Source organism: Colletotrichum destructivum, chromosome 5 (genome assembly GCF_034447905.1).
Source record: "Colletotrichum destructivum chromosome 5, complete sequence".
Classification (NCBI taxonomy): Eukaryota; Fungi; Ascomycota; class Sordariomycetes; order Glomerellales; family Glomerellaceae; genus Colletotrichum; species Colletotrichum destructivum.
The window spans coordinates 2205765-2225920 of NC_085900.1; the positions used below are offsets into that span (position 1 = coordinate 2205765).

The 20156-nt window shown below is 54.0% G+C and overlaps 4 protein-coding genes across 4 annotated transcripts; 2 read left to right on the forward strand and 2 right to left on the reverse strand.

Moving 5' to 3' along the window:
- Positions 1-3190: 3190 nt before the first annotated feature.
- On the forward strand, positions 3191-3956 carry CDEST_08247 (uncharacterized protein; the record flags this gene model as incomplete). The annotated part of the gene is made up of 2 exons (XM_062924406.1): positions 3191-3283; positions 3429-3956. 2 exons carry the CDS (start codon positions 3191-3193, stop codon positions 3954-3956), a joined length of 621 nt encoding a protein of 206 aa, XP_062780457.1.
- Positions 3957-5710: 1754 nt separating this feature from the next.
- Positions 5711-6360, reverse strand: CDEST_08248 (uncharacterized protein; the record flags this gene model as incomplete). Its single annotated transcript, XM_062924407.1, has 3 exons — positions 5711-5874; positions 5933-6015; positions 6188-6360. 3 exons carry the CDS (start codon positions 6358-6360, stop codon positions 5711-5713), a joined length of 420 nt encoding a protein of 139 aa, XP_062780458.1.
- A 3162-nt stretch (positions 6361-9522) lies between these two features.
- On the forward strand, positions 9523-11890 carry CDEST_08249 (Putative transcription factor, MADS-box). Its single transcript, XM_062924408.1, has 3 exons — positions 9523-10146; positions 10267-10401; positions 10471-11890. Exons 1-3 carry the CDS (start codon positions 9901-9903, stop codon positions 10753-10755), a joined length of 666 nt encoding a protein of 221 aa, XP_062780459.1. The 5' UTR covers positions 9523-9900; the 3' UTR covers positions 10756-11890.
- Positions 11891-15046: 3156 nt separating this feature from the next.
- On the reverse strand, positions 15047-16910 carry CDEST_08250 (Putative Ctr copper transporter). The gene is made up of 2 exons (XM_062924409.1): positions 15991-16910; positions 15047-15937 (listed from the first exon to the last, which is right to left on the reverse strand). Exons 1-2 carry the CDS (start codon positions 16518-16520, stop codon positions 15829-15831), a joined length of 639 nt encoding a protein of 212 aa, XP_062780460.1. The 5' UTR covers positions 16521-16910; the 3' UTR covers positions 15047-15828.
- Positions 16911-20156: the final 3246 nt, after the last annotated feature.

Genomic DNA, 20156 nt, shown 5'->3' on the forward strand with positions numbered 1-20156 from the left:
CCCCTACGGCTCTAAGCCGCTGAGAAATACTGGAAGCAAATCATCCGCGTTTGTTGAGCACGAGCATAGCCCGATGGTCTAGCAAACACCTCGAGGGGATATGTGGTGTTGTCAAACGGCAAAGTCAAGCTTACGGATACTATACCTGGAGTGGGAAGCCTTGCTTTGCGGTACGCTCCTAGTTCAATGTTCATGAGCAACCCCTAAATGCCTGACTGACTGAGTATGACGATGTGACAGTTTTGAAAAACACAAAGAGGAACAAACCGGGAAGATTGCATTGGCAATAGCATCCTCTCTCATCAGAACGATGGGGACCAGCCTATGTTGCCAAATAGAGGCGAACCACAACTCGTTACTTGGAGACTTGAACTAGACCGGGAGAGGGGTCCATCTCTCACTCAAGGGGTCCAGATACCACACGCAACGGTTGGGTCACCACGTTTGGTCTGTGTTCGTATACGGGAGACGATGACCAAAACTTCCCCTATTACTCAGACGCGACTGGCATGTCATTCAATGGTAGGCAAATGGTTTTTGGGTACGATGCGGCCAGACGACCACATCAAAGAGTGTTTGGACGGAGCAGTTGGCCATGATGATAAGGACTGTCGTCCCCAGCGTCGTGGACTAGGCCAAGCACTTCGTGACGCGTACGCGCACACGCGCCTGCGCATGATCCCACGAGAACGCGTCCGCCTATCTTCCAATACCCCACGACCGCGTTTGTGATCGCTCTGGGAGCCTGGAGGTCTACGTTCCGGAAAGCATTGGCCGAGCCAAGGCTTGGGATCTGTCCAGACTCCAGAGGATCTTTTCATCACACTGGCCGGGGCGGCGGAGTGAAGTCTGGGGCCCTGGAGCTCGAGCTTGTGGACCGGGCTCCATATCAGGGGGATTAACGGAACGCTTTGCGAGATGTGGGAACCCAACTCGGGCAGAGCGCCTCTGTATTCGTAGATGGCCAGAGCCGGCAATATCTGGGGCCAGGGGTTATGATGTTTCCTGTATCTGTAGTCGTTGAGTTGAGCACAGTTTCGCCTGTGGCTCGCCAGGCTGTCAACCTTGGCTGGGGAATGCCCGGCAGCGGGTTCTTCAGTTCGGGCACAATTCTGGAGTGAAGAGGCCATCAATCAGCCTCGCAGGACATTCATGTAATGTTCCCTGCGTCGCCTCTGTCTCACTTCGGACCGTGATACAGAAATCCAGCCAAGTCAGCCGGACCAGCCAGCAAAAGAATCATTGCTGACGAGATAGACCGGAGCTCATGGCTGATTAACATGTTTCCTCGAGCTCTACGCCGTACTATCTTAGACACAAACACATGCTTGCCAGAAAGACAGAGCGAACGACAACTGTGCATTAGTCGGGAATGCTGCGCCGTGCCAATGACTTATTGTTCCAGATTTACTCTTTCCGGCTGCCAACCAACCAGCTCACTGCACAGTAGCTCGTAGCCCGCAGTTACCAGCGTCAACTGCAGTCACTCAGTAGACCGGCCGAGTTCCTCTTGTTGTTTTGTTTGTGGCAGCTGAGGTTTGCTGCTTAGAAGCAGCCTTTATCCCGACAGGATGGAGGCAGGATGTCGCCGTACGGGCTGCCCATCCTGAGACAGTCCTTGACGACTCGTGATCCGGGCAAAGTTGTGCTGGCAAGAGACCGGAATGGTGGGCAGGTTGTCGTATTCTGGAGCTAGGGATTTGCCAGTCCCTTGTTCGATATCCTAACCAAGATTGGGTTCATGCAGCTCGCTCAGCCTGTAACGGGAGCATTGCCTCTTAACGAACATGATTTGCATCAGGTCGATCGGGACAGATAAACTGCAGATGATATCGTAACAACACAAAATCGGGCTCTGGGCAAGATCTGAACCAGGTCCTTCAATGCAGGGCGTGAAGCGCCGACCGATTCGCCTGTTGCTGTCCGTCAATGCCGTTTACTACTCTAGAGGCCGGCCTGGCTGTCTCGAGTCTTCCGATGCACTCCACTCAGTGCTACAATCGCTACGCACGTCCTCTTAATGGCTCGGCGAAAGAAAGGGATTTCCATAGACCAGGCGCGCCCGAAAGGGGCCAACGACTCGGTAGAAACCGTTGAGGTAATATGTCCAGTCGAAACATAGCCGTCCGTTGCAGTCCGAAGTCGAAGTGCAGGTTGCACACACTACATGATAGCACCGGGCAGAGCGATTAGGAGGTGTGGAGCTGGCAATAGTGAAGGGCAGGGGGCGCGGGTGAGTGAATCAGTTGCAGCCGTTGTCACCGGATTCTCTGACTAACCCTTGGAAACCAGACGGGCTCTAGAGGGGCATGGAGTCACGTGCACGGAGAAGGCCCGGGTTGACTGGCGACTGGGTTCATCACTCGACAGACTTTTGACTGGGGAGTTTGCAGGGAAGGGGCGGTAGAGCAAGGGTAAATGGAAGGCATACTTCGATCGGCAAGCACTCGCCAGTCCTCTCCCCTGAGCCTGGACACCGACATTTGGGCCTGGTAGTGACTTGCCAGTCGCACTTACACTGTGTTTTCTGTAGTGTTTTTCTTCTTCTTTTCTTATATTGTGTTCCTGTGCGATCTCAAGAGGGAGCACCTTGACCACGTACCTTCGTGGCTTGCCAATATACGTGTCGTCTAGAACGCTCTTGGGATGCGCAAAGGGAGAGGGCCACCACGCATTGCTTTCGAGCGTATAGGGCACCTCGCAGTAAGAGTGTGACTTCCTAGATGGGTGTTGCCGACGCCGAACCAGCACGCTGCCTGCGTCTGCCCACGCGCCATGCAGCTTTTCACCTCATCTTGGCTTTGTGTGAGATTGACGCCAGCGAGAGGCTGCAGAACCACATTAACGCTTACTTACAGCAACAAAGGCACAACACAGGGAACGGGAACTGACGACGAACGGACCGCATGGCATGGCGGGCCTTGCACCATGACTTGACACCGTTGCTGTTGCTATTGCGCGCCTCCAAAGTCCGAGTTCGTTTGATCGTGATTGGGCCTCTGTTAGGGCAAGGTGAGAAGCAACAGGTCCTCCTAGTGGGGAATGGCGCCGTTGACGGGTCGGTGTACCTAAGTAGTGTACGATGTAAGTGAGAGTCGATCTGGCCAGGCCATATCTCGACTCTCGAGGTACCCGCATGTCGCTCATTGTCCCATGCTTGCTGATGGCCTCTGGGCGGTTGTGAGGTCCAATGTTATTGTTTGCCCGGAGCCAAGGTGGTAAATTAACACATTACTACAGCCCACATGCACCTGCAGGAAAGGGGAGCGATGCCTGCGGTCCAGTGTGCAATACATTGAACATTGATTCTCTCTCATTTACTGTTGCATTTTCCCCTCGACTCGGGTATCCGCACGGGTAGCGGATGAAGTACCCTACAACATCATCGACACTGTGTGGGACATAAACTAGCTTCCTCATGAGGCAAGGCGTCTGTCTACCCTTCCCTCTCTCGCCGCCCCCCTTCTCGCACTTCACCAACAACTGTTAACGACAAATGGTCAACAACAGCATCAACCCTGACCTGGTCCGGTCCGGCCTGTCTACCCTCGCGTGGTCCAAACGCCATCGATCTCATGGGGCAGACTGCAACATGCCCCAGCTCCGGACATGAAATGATGAACGACGTCGAGGCCGTGGTGACAGATACGCACCCTGCCCTGTTGCATCCCTCCTCTCCCGTGGGTGCTTGCCTTCATTCGCGCGAACGTGCAGCGCTGCCTGCCCGGTCAGGTAGGCAAGCGGTACGTACTGGCCCTGTTCGAGCACGTTCGTGTCTCCATCCCCCCGTCCGTATCGATTTCTTCCCTCTTCTTTGGGCCAATCTCGGTCCCCTTGCTCCCCGCTTCGTTCCACCGTTCCACACTTCACCGCACCTCCAGGGCGCCCATCGACTTTTGACGCTCCAAAAAGCCGACTACACGGTGCACCCGCCATCCACACTCCAGTTGTCCTGACCCGACCCAGCTCAGCCTAGCCCAGCCCAGTCCATGTCCAGCATAGTATGCGCCCACAGAGTCTGGCATGCCCGGCGATGCCCCCCGGGTCCGTGGTCCTCGAAAGGCTGTCGCGAAACCTGTCAAAGACGAATCGAGCAACGTCCTGATCTCTCCTTCGGGAGCACAAAAGTCAAATTCGACACGCCTTTCCTTCTCAGGCCTGACATCCCACCTTATTCTTCGTCATCAATCCCTTGATTCCATTTCCGTGTCAGCCTCTTCAACCTCAGTTCAAGTCTACCCTAACGTCAACTGCAACATTTCGAACCTCACCGTGCTACTCTCCATCATCAAAGACACGGTTCCAGTCGAACGTGTATGGAGCAAGTCGACCAGTATACAGAGAACCCATCCAAACTTGCCCGAGACAGCTTTGCCGGCAAAATTTACCCCTGCCCCATCATTAATATCCAACGGGCCCGGCGTCGTTACTTTTCGTTCCATGGCTCCTCATCGACCATTTGCAACCATTTCCTCCTAGGTTCGCCTTTCTGTTCGACGCGCGCGAGGCAAGACACTGTGTTGTATATGCTAGCGATTGCAGTCTACATCTTGACACATCGCCCCGTTAGCCACCATTGCGACGACTTTTTGCTGTCACGCATGTTTTCGCCGTCGCCGTCAGGCTTAAACTTAGGTCAGCTCCATGCAGCTTTGCATGTGCTTCATCTTGCTATCCGAGACATGCGCAGCGGACTCGCCGCACTTGAACTTTGGCCTCGCATAAAGCACCAGCGCTCCCAGCACAAAGCCTATATCTTGCGTCGGTCCAATCGCCTCGGGTGCACAGCAAAGAACCGCATCCGCCACCCGACATCTGCATGCCTGCCCCGACAGCACCAGCTGCCCAACAGACATGTACTCCTCCTAGATCCGTCCCGAAGCCCCAAAAAACACTCCCAGTACCGACCCTGTATTTTTCGGTCTCGAATTGCATCCGTTAGACAATCCTTGAAAAGAGAGACCGGTAATTCAGCATATCTACCAACGACGGCTCCACGCTCACGACATTTGCTCCGTGCCTGTGGCCGGCTGCAATCACACGCTACCCATCCTTAGCTCGCCCTGACTGTCTCCGCTCTGGGGCCACGTTCTCGACAGCACGTCCCATGTTAAGCCCCAGCACCTGAAGCACTGTGTGCTGTGCCGTAACGCGACTGCACAGTTCCCATCCTCCTTGGAGCAAACCACCAACCAGACCCTTGTCATGACTCCCATGCCCGCGCTGTGTCGTGTCGTTTGATTTCTGTCGGCGACGGTGCGGGGCGCCCGCCTCGACCGAGCGAACGAACACCCACCAGCCCACAGATACTCAGAGCGAGCCTAGAGGCACCTCATACATAGGCCCCTTCCCAGTCGCTGGGTCTGGCCAGCACTATCGATTCCCAAGAGAATGGAAGCCCGCCTCGAGGGACACAAGAGCACAATCTCAATCCATTGCCAATTTCCGCCAATCATTGATTGGTCGGGCTGGCAAAGCCGTCTAATCGCGCTCATCGCACGGCTCCTTGGGCCTTGTCTACCGATTCCAGGCACCCGGGCAGAAATCGAGTGACTGGCGACTTCCCGAGCTGCCGTGTAGCTTGTGTAGGTTGTGGCTCGTCTCGAGGACTCTGCCGCGGCAAAAGGAGAAGGTAAAAGCTTTACAGATTGCTTCAAAAAATACTGTCGAAAACCTCCACTGTCAGCCGGTCGGTAGGTCTCATCAGTGCTCATGGACGGATACCATGAGCTAGTTGCCCTTTGCGGACTGCATGCCAGTGCTTATTGAGGCAGGCTTCTAGAGCGCTGCTTAAAAATGGGCGTAAATGAGCAAGGCCGAGCAACAGCTCTCCAAACCAGGAAATCAGCTTCTCATTGACATCTAGGAGCACCCCTACACCTTGCACAGCAAACACGCGCTAAGCCAACCCGCATCACATTGTCCCACACACGTCTTGCCTGCGCAGGGCATGCACTGTGGTGTGGTCCAAGCAAGAACTTCGGCGCGCCGTTATTCTGCGAGTGGTGCTGCCAGCTGCACGATGTGCCGCCCGGAACTCTTACGCGCAGCTGGCGATCTAACAGGCCGCCTGGAGCCGGGTCATCGTCATATAGCGATGACAGTCAACATTTTTTCGACTTCATCGTCTTTCATCGGCTGAAAGCAGCCACGGAAGCGGGCCAGTCGTTGAACTGGAAAGACAGACCAAGACAAGCCGAGGTCATTGATTCCGCTAGTCGCGGTAAGCGGCAGGGGTTCACGACTGTACCTTGCACACTGGTCGTCGCACTGGGCGCTTTCCCGATTACCCATACTCCATAGTCTGCCCCACCAGGACCAGGAATCGTTGATTATTATTTTGCTGGCATGCTTGTTCATTATTGCGAGCGTGGTGGTTTCTTTTGTCTCGACCCTCAAGACCCCAAGGTCAAGGTTGGTAGTCGAGACCGCAGGAGGCAGAAGGCCTTTCCAAAGATGTCCAAACGGTTCTTTCAGATGGGGGTTGATTGACGAGCCCTCTGCTCAAATTCCTTTTTCCTTCTCTTTCCTCTTGTCATTGCTGCCACAAAGCCTCCACATGATGCTTTGGCCACTGTTGCCATGCAAACGAGGAGCGCTTACGGTGCTACAATGTACATCCGCTACCTCGGTCGCTTGTTTGAATTTCGTATAGATGCCGCTGTCAGCCTACACTAGACTGGGAATGGGGCGACAACCAGGGGACGGCGGCGAGAAGACGGGCTTGACAGCGACGGCGCGAACGTTCTCGGTGTTGGACGCGCTGACATTTTGTTTTGCGCTCCGCCTGGCGTCAGCTCGGCCCATGACAGAACCGCCTCTCGCGCGGTTGGTAGGGCGGGCAAAGGAACGGATCCCAACCCGGACAAGTCATGTACGTGCTTTGAAGACGTCTGGGTGGAAGAACGACGCAGAGAAGGGTCATCAAGAGGTCCAACGACGAAGTCATACAGCCGCCACCAGTCCATTGCGACGCGACGCTCACGGTGTTTCCGCGCTCTTTGCCAGATATCGAAATCGCCCAGTACGTACCAAAGATGAGACAGGGGAGATACTGGCAGAGTCAAGTCACGAGTGCAGAAGCAGTACCCATGGCGGTGGGATTCCCCTCCAAAGAAGCAGGCCAGGTTGCAGCTGGTCAAGCGTTGTCGGCCGCGACCTCACCGAAGGACCCACAGGCACGGCGGGACGCAACCTAACAGTGCCAATTGCAACCTGGACCATCTCTTGACGTCTATCGCGCGCCGGCACTGTCCGTCCCAGGGGCTTTGTTAGTAAGTTTGGGTAGTTGGCAGGAGAGAAGTGATTACCTGGTCCATCGAGATAAGAAGTGCTTTATCCAGCCTACGGCGTGGTGATGCGTGGTGTGGGTGAAGTGCTCGCCTGACAATAAGTGAAGCTTTAGGTGATGGGTACGGAGTACCTGGTTGCGAGAAGAAGGGATGTGCCTCATCAGCGGCGACGCAAATGGTGCAATGCAACAATAATTAAAGAAGAGCAGGAGCCAGGAGCATTTGCCCGCCAGGCGCGCGTGGTTACGCTTGCGCGCTGTCGGAAGGGGGGACCCCTCTCTCTGCCTGGGCTGCAGGTGGATGCAGGCTAGTATCTCTTTCTCATCTCTTGTGCCTTTGTTATCTACGGGGGGGCCGGAAGGAGGGATGCCCTCGCTACTACATTTTCCCTCGGGGGGTCGAGTTGGGGAAAAAATTCTATCGCGCAAATAAGCACCAGACGAGAAGAGAGATAAAGGATGAGAAGAAAAATAAGAAAAACAAGGGAAAAATAAGAGAACAATGTAAATGGGAAAGCTGAGGGAAGAGGGACAGACACCGCCGCAACGGCCATCCTTGTGCTTCGGTTGCGAGTGACGAGTGACGTGGGAGAAGAGAGAGGAACTGATGAAGGAGGTTGCCTTTCGAGGCCCCACTCTCCTCTTTCGACACCACGCATTGCATCTTGACCAATCGCGTCGACGTATGGCTGGGCTGACTGGGCAGGCTGGCGGTAACCTTCAGGTAGTCGCTGGAACTGCCTGTCGTTCCTGCTCCTTGCCTGCCCGTTAGTTACTCCTCGATACACAGTTTTTCCATCGCCCGCTCGTTGACTGTCGATTTTGCGGCTCTATTCTTCGTCTGTATCTCTCCAGAGCGCCCACAGATCCCGGCCTTCTCCTTCTCTTTCGGTCTTGTCCTGTTTTTATCTTCTCCACCTTGCTCCGGCTTCTGCTACCACCGAGAACTGACAACGCCAACACGGGGCTAGACGACGGGCCGCCCAGTAGCAAAATCCAGGAAATAAGTAAATAAAAACAAAAGAAAAGATTGAAGTGTGTTTCTTAATTCATCCGTCTATCCCTGACTCTGCGCGGGCGTCCATCCACCCACCACCTCAACACACAATCTACCTGTACACGCACACACACGCACACACACACTTTTGAGTACATCACGATGTGCGTGCCTGAGGTACGTACCAGCACCAGCACCATCTACTTACCTAGGTACATACTCCTTCCCTTCCCCTCATGGGTCCCTGAAGGTGACGATGTACATGTTGTCGTCCTGCGCACTGTGCGCTACAACGCAACTAGCAATAGGCCACCCCTGTCATTCCCCCAAGGGCCCCCCGTCGCAACTGCGAGGTCTCCGAAGAAGCCCAGAGCCCAAGCCCGCCACGCCCCCGCCTTTCGATTTTCCTTAAACTGTCTGGTTGTGGCCACAGCCCGTGCTACGACCTTACTATCCTCTTTTCATTCACTCCGCAGTCCCTTTCGCCTTATTCTCAATCGAGCTCTTTCCCCAACTGACACTTGTTGCTTGTTTCCGAGCAGGGGAAACCGCTTGACGACGACCAAAAGCGTTCACGAACACCAACCTACCACATCGCCCTCACGCCTACCTGGCATCTAATTCTCTGGGGCAGCCAAACCCCCCGTTCATCGGCTCCGTGTCCCTGGATTGAATCTCCGGACGAGAAGAACCCTTGGTCAAGGTTGGAACACGGCCTTGCCTTACCACACCTCGTTACCTCCACTACATCCATTCTCCTCCCGTAGAGAAAAAAGACACACCCTCTCCCCCAGTCCCCCCGAGTCGCGTTTTTCCTTTTTCAAAGCGACCACCCACCACTACCACTGCCACTACACGCTCCTCTGCAGAAACACACAAACCCGCTCGGCTCTTAATCCGCACCGCTGCCGGTTTTTTCTTCTTGTTTCGCAAGGCCAAGCCATCCCCCTTTCGCTGCGAACAACCACCACTACCACCAGCACACCACCACCCACAGCACCCCCCATCCACTACCACCAAGACTATTTTCTTCGACAACACGTCCACGGCGCCTGTCAAAAGAAAGCCACTATCGACCTTTTGGGCCAAATTCCATCCGTCCACTGAACCCTCGACCAGCACGAGTGCATTGCATGTCAGGCACGGAAGCTCCAAAAGTCAAACAAAGCAAATAAAAAAATAAAACCAGCAAATTCCTCGCTTCCGTTGGTCGGCACAAGGAGAGAGAAGGGGGGAAAAAAAAAAAAGGAGACACTACGGCCTCCACGTCCACACGCACCCGTCCGTCACCTGCGTAACCTCCACTACTACCTTATCCGTACACCTTACCTTTTACGCCCGCCTTTCGACCTTGCCTACCTTTCCCACCTCCACCTCCCGCAAAGGTACCACACTGCATCCGCTCCGCACCAGACTCGATATAGGTTACGTCCCGTTTCGACCTGCTTTTTTCTGCGACAGAAGCCCAAGCTGCACACAACAGCACCTCTTCCTCCCTGATCAAGTATAGATCAATCGGCACCACGCTCAAAGCAGCTTCTCCACCGTTTTTGCCTTTTTCTGCCTTGCTCGTGATACCTACCATTCGACCGAAAGCCTTGCTTCGTCCACAATGGCCGACATCACCGACCAACACGACCAGACCTCGCCCACCGACCTCGACGAGTCGCAGGTCGGCAACGGCAACGCCGCCGAGAACAGGGGCGTCAAGCGTCAGCGTCCAAGCACCGCCGACGACGACGACGATGACGATGACAAGGGCGGTCGCGAGCGTCGCAAGATTGAAATCAAGTTCATCAACGACAAGTCGCGCCGTCACATCACCTTCTCAAAGCGTAAGGCTGGAATCATGAAGAAGGTCAGAAAACCAGCCCGATTCGTCCTTGCGTTTGACCGGCTGGCTGCCTTGAATGCGCTCTTGCGCCATCACAAACCGGGCACCTCGTACGCATCAATTGCTGACACCAGTCTTGTCTAGGCTTACGAGCTTTCCGTCCTTACTGGCACCCAGGTCTTGCTCCTCGTCGTTTCCGAGACCGGCCTCGTATACACGTTTACGACACCCAAGCTGCAACCGCTTGTGACTAAGGCTGAGGGCAAGAACTTGATTCAGGTACGTGTCTTGTCGTCGCTAGTCACGACGACTTCCTGAAGAGAGACCTTATTCTGACAATTGATGCAGGCATGCCTCAACGCGCCCGAGCCCTCTCAGGGTGGTGAGAATGGTGTCGACGACTCGAACCAGGTCGACTCCCCCGAGGAGCCTCCCCAACAACACCTCCCTCCCCAGGCCGGCCGCCAGGGCATGCCACAAAACCCCCACATGCCTCCCAACTACATGCCCAACGTTGGGATGGACCCCTCGCAGGCGCTCGCGTACCAAAACTACGTGCAGCAGCAACGGGGTGGAGGCTACGCCATGCCCCCGCAGTCTGGTCTTCCCCAGCACACGTCGCATCAGTCATGATAGCCAGGCTGTCCATGGCTAGTGTATTTCTCGTTGATACCAGACAAATCCTGCATCTTGCAACTCCTCGCCCGTCGGCTCTTGGTCTTTCTTTACTCGACGTCGAGGTTTTGGCTGTTTGGCGTTACAGCTTGATGTTGCCACTTGCTACATCTCGGTTCTACTACGTCTCTTCCATTTCTCTTGATCCCGAAATCTCCTTCACTATGACGCAAATCCCGCCGGTATTAAGCACTTCCGCCTCCCTTTTTCGGCTTTCGAGGAGTTCAAGGCTCCGTTTCCCCTGCTGTGGGGCGGGATCCAATGAGGGTAGCGAGGACACCTGGGATGCGCTATGAGAGAGAGATACGGCAACATTGGGATGGGTACCCGAGAAGACGTGAGGATTATCGAAGGCGGCAACCTCGTTGAGCACGGCCTTGTGCTATGAATTTAGTTGAAGAGCGGGCTCTGCGTGAAAGGATTGTGTGGACGCGAGCTTGCGTGGCACTGTGTGCCAAAATCATTTCTCTTTTGGGTGCTTTTACCCCCCCTCTCCCATAAACGGTAGGGGTTGCGGTGATTGAGAAGTCTGCCCTGAGCGAGGGGGTTGGTTGGGGGGAGGGGCATTCTGGCGCGGGAAGGGTTTTCGGGTTTTCAGCATGAGAGCATGATATCTCACGGCTGGGCAGGCACGTCTTTTTTTTTATTATGGAATGGACTTTGACGATTTTTCTCAATTCGAGGACCTGTGGGGGACCAAAAACGCGCGAACTTCGTTTTCCCATTTCTCGTAGGAACTCGGCTCGATACCCCCCCGGCCCAGGACAAATCAACGAAACAAAACCACCTTCACACGCACATGAGATTATACACCTCGGGACTCGTCTTGTCTCCCTTGGTGACCCCCTCAACCAGCTTGCTTTTGGAGTCAGGAAACAGAAGGGGAAACATCAACGAGCCAACTGCATGGGAAGAAGACGAGGAAGAAGAAGCACAGAGGGCCAGCCTATCTGTATGATAGTACATCCGCGCGCGCTTCTGTTTATCGTTTTTCTCGTCTTCTCACTTTTACTACTATTACCACTACTGCTGCTGCTGCTATTGCTATTACTACTACTACTACTACTACTACTACTACTACTACTACTACTACTACTACTACTACTACTACTACTACTACTACTACTACTACTACTACTACTACTACTACTACTACTACTACTACTACTACTAGATCAGTCAGAGCCTGACGAATGCTAATCTTTGAACGCTTACCACAACAAAGTATTGTGCCTCATGCCCATTCGTGTCTGATCTCGGTAGGATGCAGCAAGCACACACTTGAAGTGATATCTTAGTATCTATCCCGCAAAACGCTGGAAGCGGCCGGCCAGGCTTTGCTCGATACCTACACATGGCGCGCCTGCCTGGGTTTGAACACATGTCCCCTTCCGCCCGCCCGCCCGCCCGTCCGCCCATCGTCCCCAACTCTAATGTCCGTTTGCGGACGGAAGTGTCAGCCTCAGTTCCGTGCTGGACGATAAAGTCTGGTGTGCGTGTGTGTGCATGCTGTATGTTCCGTCATGGCGACCTGACAAGTGACTGAACTCTAAAGAGAGAATGCGAGACGCACTTTGTCCCCCCTCCCCTCCCCTTCCCAGCCAATAGCCAGCTCCCCCGGATAACTCCTCCGGACTCCACGAACATTAAAAACCTCAATCGCAGAGCCCACATAGTTTTCGCAAAGATCGTTCGGCAAGACGGCCATGTCACCTCTCCCTCAGCCGGGGGGGTTCCCGATCGAACTCAAGATTGCTTTTTGGCTCGCGTGTCTCCATATTGCACGTGCGCCAACTCCGTCAGGTTTACGTGCAAGAGGGCACGTTAGCATGCGCTTGCGATTTCCATCCGGGGAGCAGGAGGAGGAGAAGGGGAAGGTTGACGAGAGGCGGGTGCTTGTCGGCAGTGCAGTCGTTCGGCGCTCAGCCACTTTTTTATTTTAGATTTTGCATTCCTTTTTTCCTCTGTTTCTGCAAAAATGAAATACAATGAATCCGCTGCAGAGGTCAGAGAAACGGAGATCGGGATGATGCATGGTGGGATGGGGGGTTGCGAGGACTGGCAACAGCGATTCGAATGCTGCTTTTGGCCGTCTGCCAGGCTGTGATTCGGTGAGTGCGTGGCTCGCCCGTGGTGCCCCGGTCGGCACAACCCAACCTCGCTGAAGGGTACTCCGTAGGCGCTGATTTACGGTGGCTGCGGGGCCTCTTCTCGGGTCCCCGCCAGCTCGCTGCTGTGGTATCATCTTATCCGCTCGCTGCGACACAGCGTGTCAGTGTGTCGGGGGGCGCACGTCCGCACGGCGGGCATCGGCGACGGCACCGGTGGTGGGTGGGGCTCAGCGGGGAGGGCGGCTAGATGGCAAAGCTCTATGCTTGTCTCGAAGTCGTCGGTCGTCGTCATTCTCGCATCTGTCAGTTTAAGTTGATATGTGTCAAAGCGCGACACGGGAAAATAGGTTGTCGGACAGATAGATGTTGTTTCTTTGGCAAGTCTGAGGCCGCGAGGGCCAATGGCTCGATGCCATCATCGCCCGCACCTGTGTGCTTCTCCACTCATTTTCGGTTTTTCTTTTTCTTTTTCTGTAGGTAGATCAGACGCCGTTTCCATTGATTTTCGTCGGCGGAAAGGTTTGATGCTCATGGTGGGGAAGGTAATGTCTGAATGTGGACGTGACGCAGGGACAGCTTGTTGCCTATTTGGGCCTGGTGGGTTAAGTGGAATTCGCGGCGTCAAATCCACTGTGAAATTCAATATAGAAATCAAGATAGCGACAAGACCAGAGTGCCAGAGTTGATACAAGCGTTTGAGCTTCTTTGGATGGCCGTCTCGTCGATGCCCAAGGCCAATACCTGTGTTGTCCTCCCTTAAGAGCCACTATTCAGTAACATCTGAATCAGCTTGGGGCCACGGAGTTGGCAAGCTGTCGCATTTGAAGAAGTGTTTCTTGTCGAGTCCCAGATACTCGTTCTCGGGGCCGGATATGGCGTCTGAGGTTGTTCTCTTACAAAGCTATGGGCCATAGGCAACCTGCGCCGAGTCTCCGCCGGCCAAGCCGTGTAACCTCCTTTCGACTACAAGCAGGAACAGAAGGAATGGCCTGCATCTCAATATCTTCGTTCTTCCTGGTGGCGGCCGGACTTTGTGTGTCATGTGTGTTGCGTCTTCAGATGTCTACAAGTATGGCGACGCCCAGGACGCTCTCCTCCGCTTAGCTTTTTTAATTGCCAACAATGGTCCCAGCTTTGAGTCTTACGCCTGGTTCCCTGTCTTTTCGGACATTTAGCAACTCTACGTCGTCCTAATTCTTGTCCCTCGAACCGGACAAACGTCAACTAGGGCGAACAAAGTCCCGATGTCCGGAGATGATGGCTTTGTACCACACAGTGCTCGGCTTTGAGTAATCTAGTTGATGATTAATGATGGCTTGTCGGGATTGGCAATGAACTAGAATGAGTTGAAACCCCAGCACAGCCACCAAGTCTCCATCGTCTGTTGTTGTCCATCTATCAGATTTCAACCCGATTGGAGGGCCGCGATGGGGGTGCATTGGAAGACTGGGCTCAACCTTCCCCCTCCCTATCCGATGCTACGAGGACCATGTGCCAAAGATGTGTATACTTTTGGACCTAGAAGCCGGCGTTGCGGGCTATGACGTTGATGCTCGCCCATCAATCTCTGACGCTGGCGTCAGTAACCTCAACAACCGCTTGACAACCTGGGAGCCTGCTGTTCATAGCCGCAGCGTAGGAGATCCTCGAGCGGCTACACCTTTATCCTATGCAGATGTCTCTCTGTGCGTGCTTCGCACTGTAACCAAGCGAGCCAACGAGACGATCTGGCTGGAGAAGAGTATCGGGGCAATGAAACCTCGAGGACGCTGTGGAGGGAACTGTTCAGATGAAACAGGCGGAAACAAGGTTTCTGGGAAGATGGCGCCTGGAAAGTGCTGGCTTGGAGAATCGCCTCTACAGTCCCAGCGACAGACACCATGTTAGAGGACGAATTTGCCTCTACCTGTAGAAAAGAGGGATCTAGTCAGGAGCATGCCTGTTGTGGGCGGTCGCGACGTATCCGTACTCGTGAGCATGTCGAACATGTGATTGTGTGTGCAGCAAGCGGCGCCGAGCATCGCTCTCCAAAAGAGTGATTAGGTAAGACATCAATCTTGACATCCATCATCCATGAACCCCCTCGTTGATCTTATCGTCCATCCTGGAGTGCCGTTCCACGAGAATGACCCCCATCTGTGCAGTGCGGAGAACTCGGTTGTGGCCATCCGGGGACAGCCCAGGCGAGCGACGGGCTGTGTGGCCGAATTCGTTGACGGTCTCCTTCGAGGCGGGAGGTTGTTAGGAGTGCGGCTCAAACATGATACGATTCAACACCGATCCATGTGGTGATACGAGACAAGAACCCTGGGGGATGGGCGACGGTCTGGTGAGGCCGCAGTGGTCGGTTGGGCTTGTGTGGCTTGGTGATAGGAGAGCACGTCTCATTTGGTGGGAGGGAGGCGAAGGAGCGGGCTGAGGGGGTTTGAGAAGGTTTCTGCACGGGCCAGGTAGTGGCACTCTACACCACTGTATAAGTACCGAATTCACTATTACGGGCATTGCAGGTAGCATCACAGGTACTATCAGATCAGGAGCAACCTGATTTGGTGACCAAAACTCGTGACAGCTTCATTATCGTTACATCTCGAGGCTTGGCATCCATCTGCGAGTAGAAAGTGAGTACTATATGCAGCGCAAAACAGCGAGCGTGAGTCTCAGCCGAGATCTGCGACCTGGTGATATCCTCCAACCGAGCTATGCCCAAAAAAGGAGGGGGAAAATGGTTGAAAAAGGGGTTTATGGAAAGGTATGGCCAAATTCGTCGTGTCTGTTCTCTCGTGGTCGCGTATCCCTCGTTTCCGTCTTCTCGTCTCCCTGCGCGGGCACTGTTTTTACCCTTAGGGTCCATTCGTGAACATCAGGGGAAGGTGAATTGATTTGTCGACATTTCCTTCCTGGGCCATAGAGCCTACCGACTCTAGTGTTCGCCCATGGTGGCGAAGCGGCCGACAGCGAGACTACCCAAGAAAACGCCGCCCAGGACCGAGAGAAGATAACCAACATTCATGGTCATAACGGCCAACATTCTATGGCTGCTGTCAGAACAGGTACTCATGCAAGGGTGAAAGGGGCCACGTACAGCAGGTATCCGACACCAGCGATAGCAGTATCAATCACGGCGCGGATGGGGTCGACCGAGAATCTCCATGGTCTCCATATGCCGTGCTGCGACTGGACGACAGTGACATTCTCCTCAACACCGTTCTCTGAGAGCACCAACTGCTTTGCCATGCTATCCGTTGACATCTTTCCGGACATGCCTAACTTTCCGTTGACGCTGACGTAGCGGCGCTTGAAGTCCTTGTCAAGCCATCGCTTCTCCTGAATGGACTTCAGGGCCAACATGCTGCGCAGACCGAAGGCGAGGAAGATGAGGAAGATACAGGTGGCGGCGTAGGTGCCTACGCTGTTCGGGGTCCATGCCTCTGAGTACAGAGGCGTCTTCAGGTTGGTTTGGAAGATGGTCATCATCATCATGCTGCCAGAGGTATGGCTGTCGTTCGCCGTGCCGGATCCCATTTGCATTCCCGGCATGGCCTCAGAGGAGGTTGCCGCACCCGTCGCACTGTGGTCTTCGCCACCATGCCTGGCAAGGAGAGAGCTGTCCATTCCGGCGGTGTCAATATGAAAGCGGTCGTGGGGAGTCGATGGAGGACGAAATGGAAAAGAAAGTCGTAGGCTAAGGGAGTGACGATGCTAAATTAATGCTCAAACCAGGCTCCAGTCCCGGCCGCGGAGTTTGTGACTATGTCGGATCGAGAGTGAGAGAGCGTGCTGGTCCTTCAGATGGAAGAAAAACGCCAAGATGAAGAGGACCAGGCGGCGAGAGCGATATTAAAGACTCAACGGTGAGAAGATTTGCGTGCAATCTTCAGACGCTTTGAGTAGGGAGGGCGTTGCGGATTGGCTTTCGGGGTTCCACGACGAAACGAGAGCATGTTCTGCATGAACGGCAAGTGACTTGGCTCATGCCAAGATGTAGGAGACGGGCAGTCGCGACTTTTTGTTGCGTTTGCAGACCAGACGACGCCGCCCGGGTGGCCCCTAGTGTGAGCCAACTCTCAAATCGGGGGCCTAAGACGGCGTTAGCAGGCGTGTGCGGTGTTGGACACGTCGAGTCGATAACGCGATATGGGTGTGCTGATAATGCCCTCCATGGATCCTCGTCTGCAAGCACGCGCTTTGGTGGAGTCTGCGACAGCGCTAAGGACGGATAGTAAGCGGGGAATGCTCCATCCGTCTTCGCTTATTGGCCCATCCTTGCCTTTGGCTCCGCCAGTCTATGTAGAGCACGAAGTATCGCTACCTACTTTACTAGCAATTTCCTGTCCGATTAACTTCCAAGCTCAACCTCCCACCCATCCTCACCTCAAACACACTGCTCACCTTATTCGAAGACATCGGCCGTTTTTTCTTCTTTTCATCCCGGGCCAGCCTTGTATTTGATTTCCCATTGACGAACGAGACGAAAACGAAATCTAGTTGGTTGTTAAGCTGAACGTTATTGTCGTTTACCTACGGTCAAAGCTCGTCTACTTGCACTTGCTTGGGCATTACATCGTACACGTACTGATGCTAAAACTTTAGGGGCTCTCCTGCCAAGGTATGCAAGACCAAGGGTCCTGGGCAGTTTAAGATACGACTACTGTGCAGACGGACTGACCCCATGTCTGACTTCAAAACTCAGACCCCGACTACGAGCATGGGATCGTGAGCGTGGCTGGGAGATTCGCCAGCAAGCTCCCGTTGGTTGATGATTATTCATATGTGACTTGGAACAGTAGGCGATTCAGTGCAAGCTCGCCCCCGAAACGCGCGGGCTTGGTGGACTCATGCGTCGTCGCAACCGAGTCCAAATGTTGGCTATTCGAACATTCGTCTGATATCAATCCTGGTCCGACCTATTCTCGGTCGTCCTGTCGCCCTGGAGAGTAACCCCGTCCTGCAAATCCGCCCCGAGCCCGCCAATCGCATCCATATCGACGACATTCGAATTCCTGAGACCACGGCTGATCCACCGGTAAACGAGCACGTTTGGACGTGCAGCTTCCGCATCATCATCGCCCGATGTGTTGCTACGCCCCACTCCTCGCGTCCAACTCCCCTCACATGGTACGCTGTTTCTAAGTTGTACGGGTCTAACGCTTTTGGAGTCGTTCGGCCGAATCATTAAGATCTCAGGATACTTTTGATGACGACAATAGCAGCTTTGGGATTTCCTTCGGCTGCCGAAAACCGTCTACGACAACCGTCGAACATTGAGAGATACATCACCACTGCCAAGAGGCCTGTATAACTAGTTTTTTCGGTCACTGGTCACTGTTTCTGCAAAGTGTGTTCTTGCCAGCACTGATGAGCAGTGGTTTCGGTTTCTAGGTTGACTTTCATTTGTTGAGAATGATTCATACCACTCTTCAGTAGAAGGCCGCCGTTACAGCACAGGCGGCCATTTGATTGATCAAACGGAATCTAACATGAAGCAAAATTTGCTTGAGATTAGCAGACGTCCAAATTGCGCCGACATCGAGAGCTATTAACACAAGCTTTCCACGATGGTTCAGCTAAATTCTCAAAGTTGTTTCACCCAACAGGTAAAGTGCGAGAGACAGCATAAATCGAAAACTCCGCCGGCGGCTGACTCGGCCGATACCCATCAAAACCAGCATCTTCTGGAGCTTCGGTCTTGGAAAGTCGGTGTCATGGGAGAGCGTGATAGAGGTTAAATCTATCTAGCTCGTCCCCGACTTCTCCTAGGCAGGATTGCATTTGAACAGCCATTCAACGACCACATCCGAGAAGTAATTCACTGCTTCATCTGGTAAGAGGTAAGAAGATACGCAGAGTATCGATACTGTTTGGATTGCGTATCTGTACATTCGACAGTACTAGCGACGTCGCGCAACCCTCTCCCCGACAACGCTCTCGTCCTTGTGAAGCCCTCGCCTGAGGAAGACACAGCAGCCATTACGCTCGATGTCGACGACCCGGTCCTAGTCAAACCGAGCGAAACCCATCTGCTGCGAAATAGACGCGGCATTCGAGTCGGTCCCGCAGGATCTTACCTAGGGCCTCCCTCATATGATCAGGCAAACCAGAAGGGCGGGGTTCTGCCCCAGACAGTTTTGGAATCTGGATGTAACTTCGGACACGGTCGGACTTGCCGCCATGCACGACTGCGAAACGTAAATGACAGGGATTCCCGAGGATCACTAAACCGATAAAATGCAACCATTGGCGACTAGACGCCAGGACAACCCTACCGGCGGTGTTTCGATCCAGCGGCACCGCATCAATTTATGGTCAGCATCCAATGTACTCACCCACGGAAGCCGTCGTCTCACGGTATTGTACGTGTTCTGCCCGACCAGGTCGGCTTTCGCCACGTACCTCTGTCGTTTCCTTCTGTATGTACTTCGAGAGTAATCAGCTTCGCTGCGGCCGCGGACTGCCGTGGTTGGGTTGCTTTTGACTCCATCGGACATTGAGTCCGATCTGCACCAAGCCGCTGCGCCATTCACGGCAAATAAATGGTTGAAGCCGTATTTTTTTTGTCGGGGTGGGACCCGTCTGCACCCAACCCAAACCGCAGGGCCGGGATCAAGGGGTAGGCAAGGCAGCTTGCCGAGTTTATTTTGACGACTTGCAACGGATGACCTTGTCCCTCGGCTATCGAGTGTCATCCTGTCGCCAGCCCGATTAAGGACGGCCAGCACGAGGATGGCCTCGTTTTGGCGCTGGTTCTGCCTCGAACCATACCTTTGCTAGCCTGAATGCACCGAGTTGCTGATTCGATCTCGACTAATACAGCTGAGTCTCGGTGACATTCGAACAGCTACAACCGTGCTGCAGACTGACACATCGTGGCCTTGGTCAACAAGAACAGAAGAAAATGCCGATTAAAATGCCCGAACCAAGTGTTATTTCCGGTATTCAAAGTTGCCACCTGGGTGTTGCAACGCCCGAAAGGAACTCGGTCCAAAGCTTATGGGCCCTCCCTCGGCTGCATGTGCACAGCGTATCGGTTCCACAACGTCTGATATATACTGTCGCCAATGATGGCTCAAGAACAGTGGTCATCACTCCAATCGCTAATTTCGAAGCTTTACGCCCACGATGGAACTAGCCAGCCTGCACAACAACACGTCCAAATAGCTTGTTGATGGGCATAAAGCGGCTTCATCCATTGAGACAGAAAATGAAAAGACAGCAAAGACTCAACCCACTGGCTGTCGCGCCACACGAGAG

What these genes read in the sequence shown, in the direction of transcription:
- CDEST_08249 (XM_062924408.1), top strand. Translation starts at nt 9,901, where the DNA reads ATGGCCGACATCACCGACCAACACGACCAGACCTCGCCCACCGACCTC. An exon ending in AGGCTGGAATCATGAAGAAG is followed by an intron (nt 10,147 to 10,266) that starts GTCAGAAAACCA and finishes AGTCTTGTCTAG; the next exon opens with GCTTACGAGCTTTCCGTCCT. An exon ending in AGGGCAAGAACTTGATTCAG is followed by an intron (nt 10,402 to 10,470) that starts GTACGTGTCTTG and finishes CAATTGATGCAG; the next exon opens with GCATGCCTCAACGCGCCCGA.
- CDEST_08250 (XM_062924409.1), bottom strand. Translation starts at nt 16,520, where the DNA reads ATGGACAGCTCTCTCCTTGCCAGGCATGGTGGCGAAGACCACAGTGCG. An exon ending in GCTGGTGTCGGATACCTGCT is followed by an intron (nt 15,938 to 15,990) that starts GTACGTGGCCCC and finishes CAGCAGCCATAG; the next exon opens with AATGTTGGCCGTTATGACCA.